This window comes from Ctenopharyngodon idella, chromosome 2, assembly GCF_019924925.1.
Source record: "Ctenopharyngodon idella isolate HZGC_01 chromosome 2, HZGC01, whole genome shotgun sequence".
Classification (NCBI taxonomy): domain Eukaryota; kingdom Metazoa; phylum Chordata; class Actinopteri; order Cypriniformes; family Xenocyprididae; genus Ctenopharyngodon; species Ctenopharyngodon idella.
The window spans coordinates 37,245,796-37,261,779 of record NC_067221.1 but is presented as its reverse complement, the minus strand read 5'-3'; the positions used below and the strand labels follow the sequence as shown (position 1 = coordinate 37,261,779).

General features: G+C 34.7%; 2 protein-coding genes across 4 annotated transcripts; one reads left to right on the top strand and one right to left on the bottom strand.

Annotated features, from left to right (window-relative positions):
• The first annotated feature begins 2,006 nt into the window (after positions 1 to 2,006).
• Positions 2,007 to 12,028, top strand: itm2cb (integral membrane protein 2Cb). 2 transcript variants are annotated; one of them, XM_051872531.1, is made up of 6 exons: positions 2,007 to 2,215; positions 5,243 to 5,383; positions 5,551 to 5,739; positions 6,510 to 6,620; positions 7,194 to 7,344; positions 10,761 to 12,028. In XM_051872531.1, exons 1-6 carry the CDS (start codon positions 2,123 to 2,125, stop codon positions 10,856 to 10,858), a joined length of 783 nt encoding a protein of 260 aa, XP_051728491.1. In that variant the 5' UTR covers positions 2,007 to 2,122; the 3' UTR covers positions 10,859 to 12,028. The 2 variants fall into 2 exon arrangements, with proteins under 2 accessions (XP_051728491.1, XP_051728492.1); XM_051872532.1 differs by having other exon boundaries at positions 2,031 to 2,215; positions 5,246 to 5,383.
• lpar5a (lysophosphatidic acid receptor 5a) lies at positions 8,570 to 15,429 on the bottom strand. Of its 2 annotated transcripts, none has more exons than XR_007926458.1 (2): positions 10,698 to 10,836; positions 8,570 to 9,051 (listed from the first exon to the last, which is right to left on the bottom strand). XR_007926458.1 is itself a non-coding variant. In XM_051872480.1 (2 exons), exons 1-2 carry the CDS (start codon positions 15,333 to 15,335, stop codon positions 9,035 to 9,037), a joined length of 918 nt encoding a protein of 305 aa, XP_051728440.1. In that variant the 5' UTR covers positions 15,336 to 15,429; the 3' UTR covers positions 8,570 to 9,034. The 2 variants fall into 2 exon arrangements, 1 of the variants encoding a protein (XP_051728440.1); XM_051872480.1 differs by lacking the exon at positions 10,698 to 10,836 and adding an exon at positions 14,435 to 15,429.
• Positions 15,430 to 15,984: the final 555 nt, after the last annotated feature.

Below are 15,984 nucleotides of genomic sequence, written 5' to 3'. Positions count from 1 at the left end.
GTTCAAAGTGGCTATGTTCTCACTGCAGGTTTTAACTGTGCAACTACTTAGGCCTATTTATATTTACTCCAAAATCTAATCATTAAACTTAGGTTTTCAAGTTTAGAGGTTTGAAAACTTGATGCTTGGAAATTACAGATGGAATTAAACTCTTCAGAAAGGTAAAGGGACATGAAATGAGAACTGACCTCAGAAACGAGAAGAGACGGAATGAGGAAACTTCAGCTCTAGAGATAATATTTATCATTATCAAAGCAAATGATACAGGCAATTCTCTAAAGCAGCTTCATACATGTAATGAGGTTGACATAGGCTAGATGTTTATTTAGCCTACCTACTATAAACTTTAACTTCCTATTGCTTATCCTGACCCTAGATCTTCCTAGATCTAAGAGAAAAAATAGGCATAACCAAATAGCCTAAATGTCAAATACATAATCTAAATGGCTTTTTATGTGTTCTAAAACTGAATGTGAACAGAACAAAATTGCGCCCTCTACTGGAATTCAGTGCACACTCACGGCACCATTTCGCAGTTGATCTAATTCACGACGTCCTATTTCACCACCAGTGTGCGTATGTGGGACATCGTCATTGCCTGCTTGTCTGTAATGAGGCCGTGTATATATGAATGTAATGCAAAGCATATGAAAATGAAAGCATTCTGGTGTGTTGAAATTTAACAACCATGTTAGATCATGTCAGGTCAATGTCATATTTACATTAATAATATGTATATAGGATATAGCTTATATTTACCCCAGATAGCAATTCCCATTGTTTTAGTGAATAAAATAAACACATTTTACTAGCTACATTTTAATATTTTATTATTACATTTAAGAGGTTACATTTGACGACATATCTGCTTTATTTGTTAACCTATTTAAATGGACTTTAAACAGAATCCCGTTTAATGCTACTAAATCAATCTTTTAAAATAAAAAAATAAAAACCCAAGTGCTAAGATAAAACATAAAATTCAAAATGATTCTGTTTCATAGCTTTTAAATACTTGATTATGATTTATTTGCGCTATAGATTATAATTTATAGATTCTAACCTGCATCATAGCCATAAAAAGCATTAATCAGTGTCAAGTTATTTATTGACTTCCGGCAGTCTGATGCAAATCAGAACGCGTAGTAGAACACCGTAAACGGCTAAAATAGAACCGGAATGGACATCCATTTGTGGAAAAATTCCACAATAAAAGTCCAAAGACCTGACCACGCGGAGATGAAGGGCTAATTTTAAAAGTTCCATTGGATCATTTTTGTATTCCAGGTATTAGCCTACTTTTGATTTATATATTTTCCTGTTAAAGTATGATCGCATTCATGGAAAAACACTATTTGTGATATATCATTCAAGGTTATTAATTTGCCAAATAAACATGATACATTAAGAATTCTCACTTTCCCTATTAATTATGCAAATTACAGATGAAATCTATAATTTCAATGGATCAATATATAATTAAAATCTCAGTAGGTTACATCAACACTGATACAATACATAATAACTCAATGTGTTTCTCTTTGGAAACATGCCAAAGTTGTTGGTGGTGTGGCACTGTGGGGGAAAAAAACCATAACCGGAAACCACTGCTAAAAGTTTGCATGGTTGTAGAACACAATAGTTTTCTTTGAAATAACACAACAAATTCATATGTATAACAATCTGAATGTTTAACCAGTGTTTTTTGTAATAGACATTAGAAATAGCTTTTAAAATATTAAACTGATTTTTTCCCAAATGATTATGATATATGGTTGCATAAAGCATATGCAACCATAAGCATATGTGCAAGCATATATGCAAGCATATGTAAAATAAAGCATAGGAATTCTTGTCCCTTGCAGCATAAATCGGATCTGGAAGGGTTAATAGACGAGACCGTTATTTATTTATTTATTTAATGTGTGGAAATTGTGAGTGATACTAATTTTAGAAAATTGACACCGATTGGTGGACTCTTACTTTGAAGTGTACCGGAAGCGAGGGAATCCTCTTTAAGTTCGCCCTCTGTCGAGCGTTTCATTCACAGCTCAGAACTGTCTTTGGTGGTTCAATCACTACTGGACGTCCTGACCGTAGAAAACTAGGAAGAAACGTCAAAATGGTGAAGATATCTTTTCAACAAGTAACTGTACAGAAGCCGGAAAAGGAGAACGATGGAGACAAAGAGGAAATTCACATGCCATACTCTCACGTGAGTTATAGCTTCCTATTTAAATACACATTATTGTCTTTGTTTTGTTGTCTGCTGTGAAACCATCCTTTGTTTTGTCATGTTCCTCCTCACAGCAAAACGAAATCAAAAATGCAACAAGCATTTATCTCTTTTATTATTATTATTATTTAAATTTATTTTTACTTATGCTTAAGAAAAATTAACATTTCATTTTAATAATTGTACTTTATTATGTCCCTAAACCAATTAGGAGATTAGTAGACAAAATTGTAATGATAATATAATATAATATACAGTTATTATTATCAAATTAATGCAGTTATATACTATTATTATTTACTTTATCAGGCTTGTGCATGTTTAAAGCAAGAATAGGAGAAAATGTAATTCTGCAATGGATTGCACTTGATAGATGTGAGCCAGTATTGAGATGCACAGGAAAACATCCATTCTTTTGTGTGTGTTCTAATCGGCACAGAGGGAAATGATGCTGACAGCAGATTTCAGAATTTTTAAAGAACAGTCTTTATTCTACTATTACAGACTGATAATATGTATCAGATGTCTTATTTCTAACTGAACAGCTCAGAGTTTTATGAATAGATTAATATTAAAGTGTATATTATTAAACACTTTGACAGGCTTAGACCTGAGGTTCTGCATTGGTTTACATCTGATGGATGCGAGCCAGTATTGAGATGCATAACAGGATGACATTACATCATCCCTCGACGTGTAGCCGCCACTGCAGATTAGTGCCAAACAAATCGGCTTGAGCTACATTTGTGTGTGTGTGTGTGTGTGTGTGTGTGTGTGTGTGTGTGTTCTCTATATGGATGCTTGCTGTTTGTTCCCATGATAGTAGTTATTCAACTGCAGATCCTTTTATCACCACCTGACTTGAGCTGTAACAGTGCAGATGACCGCAGCCGTTTGTTTTTTTTTGTTTTGTTTTTTTTGAGCCTGGAACACTCAGTACTCGCTCCAGCCCGGATAGGCACACGCTTGATCCTGCCATCCGGGGTGAAATAGGATCTTTTCCTTCACAAAATGGATGCCTGACATCCTTTTATTTATTTCTTTGTCTGAGGCTCATAGGAATATGATGCTGACAGCAGATATCACAATTTTCCAATTTCTGAGAATGCTTCAATTCAGCTCAGAGTAACTGAAATCTAAATGCATTAAAAACTGGGACATTTGTGGGCGACACAGAACGTTCCCTTCTCTAGTGCGTCACATTTTCAATTTGACCTCATGTGCCTGCATTCATTTTCTCTACTAGAGTGAAAATGACGTGGATTCATCTAATCTGATACTAGTGCTGTTATTTTCAGCCTGGTACCCACACACTGTCTCCTACCCGCTGCTACTGTGTGTCCTCTCTACGTAGAAAGGAACTCCTGTACAAATAAGGAGCGTGGAAGTACAGTACATGCCTAAAAATATCACTCTGCCAGGAGGAGATAGTAGCTCTGTCAGCAGTCTGTTTGATTCACGATGATCCAGAGCTTGCGTGGGCCGATCCGAGCTGGTGTCCTCGGAACCATCGTCTCTGAGAGACTGGAGGCGGATGGATTGCTCACGCCACCTGACGTCTTGAGACGCGGCCGTGACTAATTTATTGGCGCAGTTGGGTGCTGAAAGTAAAGAGCTGCAAAAAATGGTTTTGTACTTTTGTCTTGTTTTTCATTACAAATATATGTATTACAACTATTCATATATTAAGTCTTGTTTTTTCAGAAAAAAAAAAAAATATATATAATAGGAAAAAAGTGAGTTTATGCTTAAACAAGAAATATATCTGTCAGTGTGGTCAGAAAAATAATCTTGTTTTCTCTTTTGAATAAAGTACTCTATCTTTTAGGCATAAACCCACTTCATTTTGATACATTTTTCAGTAAAAATGAAAATTGTCATCAGTTAACTCACCCTCATGCCATTCAAAATCCATAAGACTTAGGTTAATCTTTGAAACCCAAATGAAAAATGTCAAATTTCTTCTTCATCTCTTTATATGATCAATAGGTTTAGATTTTTTTTTTTTTTTATGATGATAGTTTTAATTTTATTCTTATATAAACACACATTCTTTGTGCATCGCATATCTTGTCAGTTTTGGTTACCTGGACTGAAACCTCTCAGGTTTCATTAAAAATATTTTTGCATTTCATAGATTTACCAAAGTCTTATGGGTTTGGAATGACAAAAAAGATACAATTTTTTTCATTTTTGGGTGAACCATCCCTTTATTATATCCAGTCTTTTTGCATATCAAGTAAATGTATCTTGATTTAAGAATATTTTGATAGTTATACTAGAAAAGACAAAAATACTAAGTAAGAAAACCATCTTTTGCAGACTGATTTATGGCAGCTTGCACATACAGATTTTGGTATGGAAAAACTGAGATATGTAGATCAACCATAAGCCTTATCATTGCCTATAATTTTGAAATTAAACATTCAATAAGCATGCATGGTATATTTGACTTGTTTTGTCAAGTATGAATCAGCCCAGACCCAAAAAGTAGGAATGCACAATATATCGGCCACCATATCGTTATCGGCCCGATAAGAAAATGTGGCATATATATATAAAATAAAGCCAATAAATAATGGATTATTTCCTTCAGCTGAGACACTTCAGATGCGCACTGTTCACCATAATGGTTTTGAATTACTTGAAATATGATTGGAGTCACTTCAAAAAGGAAAATGCAGTTAAGTACAACATGTGCAGCGCAAATCTGTCATATAGGCTACATAAAATTATAATGATATAATATAACATCATAATTGTGTGCTTGGGGCATGGCTTTTTAATGGTGAGACTTTTGTTTTTGTAATCAGGCTCTCAAAAATTATATAAAAATTAGGATTTAGATTTATAGGCAAATTTATCGGTTATCGACTTTCAAATATAAAGAATTATCGGTATCGGCCAAAATTTTCATATCGGTGCATCCCTACCAAACAGCCAATGAAAAGCATACCAAGTGTCTGAATTTATTAATCCTAATTGAAATTGTTTTGTGTTTCCCAGAAGGATGAGTTGGTGCTTCCGGTAAGATCTAAGAAGACTCCCTTTAGAGGCCTTTGGTGCGTCGTGCTCGGCCTTGTGATCTTCCTGTCAGGCTTGATCATGGCATCTGTATGCCTGTACCGATACTACTTCAGCCCTCAGGTGAGACTCTAGACGTCATCGGATCTGTTAATAATCTTTTATTCACGAACAAGTTTATTGCCATAGTGATCACCATAGCAACACCTTGCCGGCTCTTTTACTCAGTCTTCCGTTCACTAGAATAGTTCAAGTGTCCTATAATAAACTGTTCTGCTTTCTTTCCCCAGATCCCAGAGGACAGTTTGTTCCACTGTCGGGTGATGTACGAAGACCCCCTGTTCGCCCCGTTACTCGGACGGCAGGAGATAGAGGAAAACGTCGGCATCTACCTGGATGATAACTACGAGCAGATCAGCGTGCCAGTGCCCGACTTCGGAAGTAGTGACCCAGCTGATATCATTCACGACTTTCACAGGGTGAGGATCTTTCCAAGATGTGAAGTGAAGTTCTGCCCATTTAGCTCTAGTACAGTTTCTTCTAGTTCTTTGGCTGCACAAAAGATGCCGTTAGTCATCACAGCTCCCCCAGATGGACTGTGAACCATCTCTAAGGAAACCTTTTGTCTGCTGAAATCATTGTTTAATATGCAGCGCAATGTGCCAGGCACAGGAGTACATGCAAATGTTTCTGTGAAAGCCACATTCTCAAGTTCCCAGCAGCTATAAATCTATGAGAATGTCAGTCTGGCAGAAATCAGAACATTTTGTTCTCCCATATGGGTTTAATTGATCAAATATTAAGTAAAAACAGTAATATTGTGAAATATTATTACCATTAAAAATAGCTGATTTCTATTTTAATATATTTTAAAATGTCATTTATACTGTGATGGCAAAGCTCCAGTCTTCAGTGCCACACAATCCTTCAGAAATCATTCTAATTTGCTAATTGCTCAAGAAACATTACATATTATTATCATGTTGAAAACAGTATTTTTGTGGAAATCATTATATGGATGCATAGAATGTTCAAAAGAACAGCATTTGTTTTGGAAATGGAAATCTTTTGTGACATTATGAATGTCCACTGTCACTTCATCAATTTAATGTATAAAAAAAGTAAAAGTATTTAAAAAAAATCTTACTGACCCCAAACTTTTACACAGAAGTCAGTGTATATATTAAACTTTAACATACATTTTTCGAGCTCTAGAGTCGTTTTTAACGGAGGTGTTTCTCATTAACAGGGACTCACAGCTTACTACGACATTGCGTTGGATAAGTGCTACGTCATTGAGCTCAATACGACAATCGTCATGCCGCCCAGGAACCTGTGGGAGCTGCTTGTCAATGTCAAGGTAACAGATTGCATAAAATTTTATGTAACACTTGAACAAAAGGTATCAGTTCGTGAGTCACACATTTGATGTGCAGCCTTTATTTCTGAAATATAAAATGTGGAAGAGTAAAAATGAACCTTTGGAAATCCAGTTGTTGAAAAAAAAACTTTCCCTTGGTCATGGAAAGCCTGGAAAAATCAGGGAAATTTTTTAAAGACATGGCAGTGTCATGAAATTTCTTTATAAATGTGCATTTTATATTTAAAGAAATTAATAAATTAAAATTATTCAATTTTGTACATTTAAATTGATTTTTTTTTTTTATTATTCTTTTTTTTTTTTTTTTTTTTTTTTTTTTTTTTTACATTTCTTCTAGTAGAATTTATTTATTTAATCCATAAATTCTGAAAAAAAATCATGGAATTTTTATTTTTCAGAATGTGTGCAACCCTTAAACGGAACTTGTCATTTCCTTTGCAGAGGCGATGCACAGATTTCTAATGTTTGATTCATCATAGCCAATGTGTCAATGTTGATGGAATGAAGTCTGCAGTCCCATGTGACCGTTTGAATGCATTTGTTTTTCTGCAGCGGGGGATGTATTTGCCCCAGACCTATATCATTCAGGAGGAGATGGTGGTGACGGGACGCGTTAGGAACATGCGTCAGCTGGGACCCTTCATCCACCGGCTCTGTTACGGAAAAGAAACTTACAGGCTGAGACGCCGTAGTAGCCAAAGACGTGAGTTTCATGACTTTTATTATTGGTGTTTGCTAAGTTCATTGAGATTATTATCACTATTACCATTGATCATACTTGGGATTTGTGTTTTGAGCAAACCCTTAACACTAAATATTAAACTTTGGTTTGCATAGAGAGAGATCAAATATTTTGGAATAATTTAGATTTTAATAATTTTTTTTTTTTTTTTTTTTTTTTTTTGAAAGAAGTCTCATCAAGGCTGAAAACCATGATACATTTTTGGGATTCTTTGAATAGAAAGTTGAACAGCATTTATTAGAAATAGAAATCTTTTGCAACACTATAAATGTCTTTACTGGCGCTTTTGATAAATGTTATGTGTCCTTGCTGAATAAAAGTATTAATTTTTTTTTTTTTTTTTTTGTCTTACCCCAATCTTGGAAGTATATCACGGTTTATACAAAAATATTAGCCACAACCGTTTTTAACATTAATAATAATAATAATAATAATAATAAATGTTTCTTGAGTAGCAAATCAGCATATTATAATGATTTCTGAAGGATCACGTGACACTGAAGGCTGGAGTAATGATGCTGAAAATTCAGCTTTGCATCACATGAATAAATTAGATATTTTAAAATATATTAAAATAGAAAACAGTTATTTTAAATTGAAATAAATTTCACAATATTACTGATTTTAATGTATTTTTTATCAAATAAATGCAGCTTTGGTGATTTAGAAAAGACTTAAAAAATCAAGTAAATAAAAATATTTAAATAAATAAATAAATAAAAATAAAATAAAAAGTCTTCTTTATTCCAAACCAGTAACCCTACTTTTATCATTCTGCTCTGTATGTGCTCTGTGACACAAGAATAGTCATTAGCAGATCTTTTCTTAATAAGCCACACAAATTATGATATTATTCATAAGTAAAAACCTAATTTTTGCCTGCATGGCCATAAAAAGTATAAAATAAATGGATAAAATCCAGAAGGCTTGATTTAAAATCTTGCATTTTTGTTTTTTACATCTTAGTGACTGTATAACAACATCCAAGCATCATCGGTGACTTTTGTATATTTAAACTAAAAAGCTTTTACATCTTCTGAATAAAATATCAGTGATATTTTGTCCAGAAGATGTAAAAGCTTTTTAGTTTTTAATTGTGCCTTTCATTTTCTTATGTTACGTTACTGGCACCTGCACATACGCGCACACAGATGTGGCTGTGGTCTATCTGCTCATTTTCTTCCGGTTTTTTTTTTTTTTTTTTTTTCTTCTTCTTTTATTTTCTGTGCTCCCAGTTATCTTGTGACAATCAACCACATTAACTGTTGCTGGTTACAACAGCAGCATCTTCCTCTTTTTATGAGTTTGAGTACTTTGGTCTAAAAGAAATTATTGCATTCAGATCTATATGGGCATGTACTGCGTTCTTTCTAATCCAGTGCATGTGGCACGCTGACACCAATCTTCATCCTGATTAATGCGTGTGAACGTGGGTGTGCAAGCATGACTCACGTTTGTATAGTACACAGAACATCTCCAGTTAGGAAACCACACAGAGGGGGATGTGATGCACGTCAGACACTGATGCATTGTGGGAGTTGTCGTTTGGATCAAAGGGGCATCTCTCTTGGGTGATGCAGAGGCTGAGGTGTGGGTAGTGATGCAGTGTGGGAGCTGTAGTTTGGCTCCATAAGAACTTCCTCTCACTCATCTATGTGCAGATGGTGTCTGGGAAGCCACAGGAAATAGAAATGCGGTGACTTGCAACATTTGTGCCACACCAAGAATGACCACAGAGTTCATCCTCTCAAAAAAAGAATAGAAATTTCACAATTCTTTCACAATTCGGCCAGCCTCATGATTAAGACATTTTTGATTAAAACATTTATGATTTGAAACAAAAAAATATATGTAAATTTCAAAGAAAAAAAGTGAGGGTACAAAAGTGTACACTTCCGATTACAATTTAGGTTTTTTTTTTTTTTTTCTTTATTTAATACTCTAAAGTGGCAGAATCATCTAACATTAGGTGGGTTGCTGGTTACGTAGTTGGGTCTATGGAAACAGAGCTTTTCTTTGGATCTCTCTGCAGCATTTTGGGTAGTCTAGTAAATCTTCGGTAGTAGTTAGTAGTGGTTACTATAGTTTTACACGTCATGAAAGCCTGTTTTGAATTGTTTATACATCTCTCTATGAAAAAATACATTAAAAATCAAAAGTTTGGGGTTTTTATTAATAATAATAATAATAATAATAATAATAATAATAATAATAATAATAATAATAATAATATTATTAATACTTGCAATGACACATTACAATGACAAAAAGTGACAGTAAAGACATACATTTTAAACTTTTGAATATCAAAGAATCCTGAATAAATGCATCCATTTCCACAAAAATATTAAGCAGCACTACTTAATATGTTTTCAACATTGGAAATAATCATAAATGTATTTAAGCACTAAATCAGCATATTACACCGTGTCCTAACCAGACACGATGCGATAAGATTCCAGCAACAAACAATTTGTCTGTCCACACCAGACGCGACTCAACTTTGAGATGTGATAAAATAAATCAAAAATCACAGATTTAATCAGAAGAGCGCGAGGACATGCTCTCGGCAAGCTCTCACCACTCGCAGCAAAATGGATAAGTACATAATCAAATTCATGAATAATACACCATTTTAACTTTATTGAAAATACATACTGAGTTACTGTAATAATTTTTGTCATAGATGACACACTTTTGTTCACAATGAGTTGACAGTTTGAACATTCTTGGTACCATTCATTTCTAAGATCTGGGGCAAATTGTCCATTGTTGCTTTCAGTACGCTATAAAATACACACAAATGATATTCAAACTTCAGACGCTTTTAACATTTAATAAAGCTCATAAACAGTACCTGAGATTATCATTGGCATACTTTGTGTTGTTGTTCCAGCTGCGACGTCGCAGAAAAATTTCAGAATCATTTCTACAGTTAATTGCGTGTCGTTGCGTCTGGTTAGGACACTGTGTTAGAATGATTTCTGAAGGATCATGTGACACTGAAGACTGGATTAATGATGCTGAAAATTCAGCTTTGACATCACATAAATTAATTACGTTTTGAAATGAAAATCTATTTTAAATTCTAATAATATTTCATAATATCACTGTTTTATGTATGTATTATCAAATAAATGCAGCCTTGGTGATCATAAGAGACTTCTTTCAAAAACATTTAAAAAATCTTACTGATCCAGACTTTTGAATGGTAGTGTAACATGCTTTCCAAACTGGGTGGGCAGCACAAAAATCCATCCTGAACTATGATGTTGAACACTTGAAATCAATTAGTATGTGTTCATCCCACTTACACAGCATTTGAGTCCTATAAGAAACAGTCCATTTAATCCAACTCGAATCTGCTTCTTCCTCAGACATCGATAAGAGAGAGGCCAGGAACTGCCACAGCATCCGGCACTTCGAGAACACGTTTGTCGTGGAGACGATGATTTGCGACCGACTCCTGCTGTAGTTTCCTTCCTTTCTCCTCAAATCTACTGAGCAAAACCCAAAAGCGACCCTTCCCCATCTGTCCAGCTTAACAGCACTTTATCAGCATGATAAACCTGTACATAATGTTACATAATGCCATCTTTGTGTATTTGTTGGTTCATTTTTTTCCAAGGATAAGCTGTAATTACTTTTTTTTTCACCCAAGTATGTGTTGTTTTGTCTTTGTCTAAATTATTTTACAAAGTTTTGATTTGCATATTCTGAAGTTTGTAGTTGTATTTCACTCTCAGGTTATTTGTTTTTCTTTCTTTTTTTTCCATTGGGGAAGTGTCCTCGAAAATAACTGTGAGATTAGTCTCTGACGTCGTCTATATTCTGGCTTGCACTGACGAATGATTTGCGCATTTCTTTTTTTCTCTGTAATGCCACAGTTTGTGTAGACTGATGGCAGTTCCTGTGGTTTGTTTCATCTGTCCAAACATGTTGATCATTTCCTCCTGTGTTATAGAAGAAATCCAGTATTAGAAAATTGTCTTCAATGCCAAAAGATGTATACCTCATATTTTAGAAATGTATGACTTCAAGCCTGTTATTTAAGTCATAGCGTGGGTTTTTTGAACGTGATATAAGCAATATTAAGTTTTCTTATCTTGGATTTCCTAACTTGACATCCATTTCTTTGTAGTAATGTCGATTTAACTGAGCAGTTTATCATGTTTAAATACGCTGTGTATTGTTCTTTATTATGTGCAAATAAAGTTTGTAGAAGAGGTGAAAAACTATCCACCGGATGTTGGTTTGAAGCCTTTTATCATCTCTAAATGGTGAGATGTTATCTCCATTCTGATGAAAATAGGCTTCAGATTGTTTTGAATTTGATTAAAGGTTAATCTTCTTAGGCACAGATGTGAAAAATGTATTTCTTGCTGTTCCTTTACCTTTTTTTAATGTATGATTCATCCATGAATAATGGTGGATCCTTAGACCTGTCTGAGATGGAATCATTTCATATCGCTTGCACTTTTTCTAATTGTACCATTTATATGTGTTTGTTCCTCTTCCACATACTGGTGTAGCAAGTTTTGTCTGGAATAAATGAGGCGTTTGATTTGATGCACTCTATTCTGCTGCTCTCGCTTTGTAAATAATAATCGCTTGTAAAATCCATCAATAAACTGCTGAAACCCTACTTCTGCATCCTGTTGATCATTACAGCTCTTTTACCCTAGTGAAAAAAATTACTAATACGTATTTAAAATGCATTTAGTTTGTGATCAGTATACTACAAATACATTTACATATTTATGTGGCATATAAAAATACCCTGAAATTGTATTTTTGGTATACTTAAAGTCTGCTAAATTGGAACAACTAATTTTGGTGCTACTTAATGCACTTTAATTGTGCTGAGGTCCAACTAAAAATATATTTGAGGATATCTGATTGTGTTAAAGTGGAACTATTGCAAGTATACTTTATGTACACTTTATCTTGCATTTAAAGACTGATATTATACAAAGATCATACAATCTGTATCAATAGTGATATTAAAAGGCATAATATTAAGAAATGTGCAGTACTCCAAATAAAGTTTAGTTATAATTTTATTTTAAGTCTTAAGCAGGGCTGCAGGTTACATTTGAAATGTGTTTCACTACAGATTACAAAATATATGCTTTTAAAAGTAATTTGTAACGTATCTTGTTAGATTACCCAAGTTTTGTAACTTAATCTAAATACTTTAAAATACTTTGGAATACTAATATGTAACACAAAAACAAGGTAATTGCGAGTTTTTATCTCACAATTCTGACTTTTTTCTCAGAATTGCGTGATATAAAGTTTTAATTGCGAGTTAAAGTCAGAATTTTGAGATATAAACTTGCAATATTGAGAAAAGTCAGAATTCTGAGTTATAAACTCAATTTTGAGAAGAAAAGTCTTGCAAGAATTGCGAGAAAAGAAGTCAGAATTTCACGTTTTTATTACGTAATTCTGACTTTATAACTTGCAATTGTGAGTTTACATCTCCCAATCCTGACTTAAAAACACAAAAGAGTCAGAATTGTGAGATAAAAAGTCGCAATTACTTTTTTTTTTACAATTACAAGGGACTCACAAATAACTATCACAAAACATGAAAACAGTCGTGGATCATTCAGGTAATGACAGACAGTTAAGATTTAAAGGTATGTACATTTTTGAATAAGCCAAATTTTTATAAATTCAGACATTTTGTCTTGTGGAGTAAACATCTGTCATGTGAAATAGCTTATACAGGACAGTACTAAATAAAAATAACATGCAATTTTTGTGCAGAATATCCAAAATGTTGCATATTCTTCAATGGAGTATGAATATGAGCAGAACTGTAGCTTCGGATGCTTTTGCAGTGTCAGAGTCAGAGAATCACCATTTGCTGTTTACATTAATGTTTAAATGAAATAAATGACTAAAATTCAAAGTAATCACTTTCTTTTCAGATGTAACTGTAATTTGATTACCACCCATTTAAAATATAACTGTAATGAAATACAGTTACTCAAATTTTGTATTTTAAATATGTAAATAATTACATGTATTTCGTTACTCCCCAACCCTGGTCTTAAGTGATGTGTCATTAAATATGTTTTAAGTATATTTAGTATGCAATAAATATAGCCTGTTTTAAATAGCATGCAATAGACCTTTCGGGCACTTGCTTCACAAACCACAAATAATAAGAACCCTTGTGTGAAACAACAGGAGAGGGTGTGGAGTTCAACACAGTTGTTGACTCAAAAATGTAGCTTTCACTTCCTTTTTGCCAGCCTGTGAGCTTCATGCAACTGTGTGAATGTTTCTCACACACATCTCAGTTAAAGTTAGATAAAAGTGAGGAACCATTATACTGCAGGTATCATCTGAGAAGATATAAAAGTCGTTGATTAAACTTGCAGAAGTATGTTCAGTTTATTTCTGCTAACATAATGCATGACACTAAAGTAAAAGTGTATATACTTTGCAAAAACTCAGAGCAGTCTTGCGTAAATATAAATTCAACTAATGACACAAAAACACAATTATAAAAAAGACAAACTATGATAATGCTGGTAGAGATTACAGTGCAGCTAATGCGGTAAAAAAAAAAAAAAAAAAAGGAAACCACAGCAATTGCATGGCTAGAGGGGCCAAAATTTTTAGCTACAACCTTTTGGCTCTCAGTGAAAAGCAATTATACAGCTTTGTTGATGATTTGCTACATGTGCAACAATGCATGTTTACCAAAAACACATTAAAGTATTCATGTCACATTGGCAGGCAATGATTCCTCAACATTTTCTTCCCTTTTTACACACCATGCATTAGAACGCCCAAGCGAACTAAACAGATTTGCAACTTTTTCACGCGGTGCACATGAGAGGAGACGTGCAACATTCTCTTGCGTGAGTCAGCTTTTGTTACAGTGTTTGGTTTTTTGCATAACCATTTCCTCTTGTTTACCTCAACAACACGAGTTATTCTGATAGTTTGTTGCTTTACTGTCCTGTCCAACTCGTGCTCTGGACCAGGCCGAGACCGATGCTTTTGGAAGAAGAATCGCATCTGCCCCTACCTTGTATTCTCTTTGAGCTGAAGTAGTAGATCAAGGGGTCCAGACAGCTGTTCGTGCTGGCCATGCACATGGTAACAGTTTGCAGGTTAAAGAAAAAGTCTTGATATTTTTGTTCATGCCAGATTCCAACTTTGTTCACGCCTAAGAGGATGAAAGCAATGTGAAAGGGGATAAAACAAATGGCATAGATGAGCAAGTTGGACAGAAAGAGATTCACAATCTTGCTTTTGCTCAGCTCGGTGGTGCTCGAGGAAGTCGTCATGCTGTAGCCTCTCAACTGCCGCACGACTGCCACCGTACAGCCCAGAATAATACCAAAAGGTACTAAAATACCTAAGAAAGTGGTACAGCAGAGGATGATGAATCCTTTTTTCCATTCATCACTTGTGTATTTTTCAAAACAACGCGTAACGCTACAGTTTTTGTCCTCATTTTCGGGGTGGTTTAAAGCAGTTGGCACTGCCAATCCCGCAATGATCAACCACACGGTCACACACAGCGTCCAGGCCACCGGTGCCGTCCGGAAAGGCCTAGATCTCAGGGGATACACCACGGCCAGCATCCGGTCCACACTAATGAGAGTAATGAACAAGGAGCTTGAATAGATGTTGACGGCAAAGAGGGTCCCTGGAATCATGCATAGAAAGTTTCCCAGCGTCCATCGACCTGTGGCAAAGTAGAAGATCCGAAAGGGCAGGGAGAGCGTGAAAAGAAGGTCCGATAAGGCCAGGTTGGCCATGTAGATCACCGGAACGGATTTCTTCAAGCCATTCCGACATAGCAATATCCAAAGAGACACGGAGTTCAGAGGAAAACCCAACAGCAGCACAATGCTGTAGGTGGAAGTGAAAAGTGGATATCTAAAATGTGATGTAGAACAGTCTGTCTCGTTGTATCGCATTTTCCAAAGAGATGAGCAGATTTAAGAGAAGTGCTGTGCTGAAATGTGCAATGGCTCTGTAACGATTTTTTGTATGGTACCTTTTTTTAAGTTCCACTTGCTAGCAACAGGAAACAGTGGGTGGCGTTAGCATGTGTATTGCATTTACATGCATAAATTGAAAAGGAGCAAACTTCTTTTTTTTTTTTTTCTTTTTTTGGGGGGGGGGTTGAAAATTGTCAGAACACAAACATTGAAATTAGGTCATGTCTGATGCAAACTTTGAAGGTTGCTCTTGTTTACTAAAGCTTTTTGACTACAAAAAAGAAAAACATTTTAGATACAGAAATTAACATTCATCATGGAAATTTTAGATCATTCAAAACCAAGCTAAAATGAATAAAATCTTTATTAAACTTCCCCTTTCAAGCACAAGTAAAACATCACTGCGTGTCAATATCAGTGATTGTGTTGCAGATATTATTAGCGTAATCACACACCAGTAAACTCAAAGCAACAATATGTTGCTTTGTTGTTTAGCTGTATGTTGTTTAGCTGTAATGTATGCTGTTTAGCTGTAATGTCATATACAGAGCATGCACAACAACAACAACATACAGTTCATGATACAATTGTATGTGCAGATAATTTATGAATAGGCTTCAATCTT

Coding starts and splice junctions, on each gene's coding strand:
- itm2cb (XM_051872531.1), top strand. CDS start 2,123: ATGGTGAAGATATCTTTTCAACAAGTAACTGTACAGAAGCCGGAAAAG. Junction 5,740..6,509: donor TCATTCACGACTTTCACAGG/GTGAGGATCTTT, acceptor TCTCATTAACAG/GGACTCACAGCTTACTACGA. Junction 7,345..10,760: donor ACGCCGTAGTAGCCAAAGAC/GTGAGTTTCATG, acceptor CTTCTTCCTCAG/ACATCGATAAGAGAGAGGCC.
- lpar5a (XM_051872480.1), bottom strand. CDS start 15,335: ATGCGATACAACGAGACAGACTGTTCTACATCACATTTTAGATATCCA.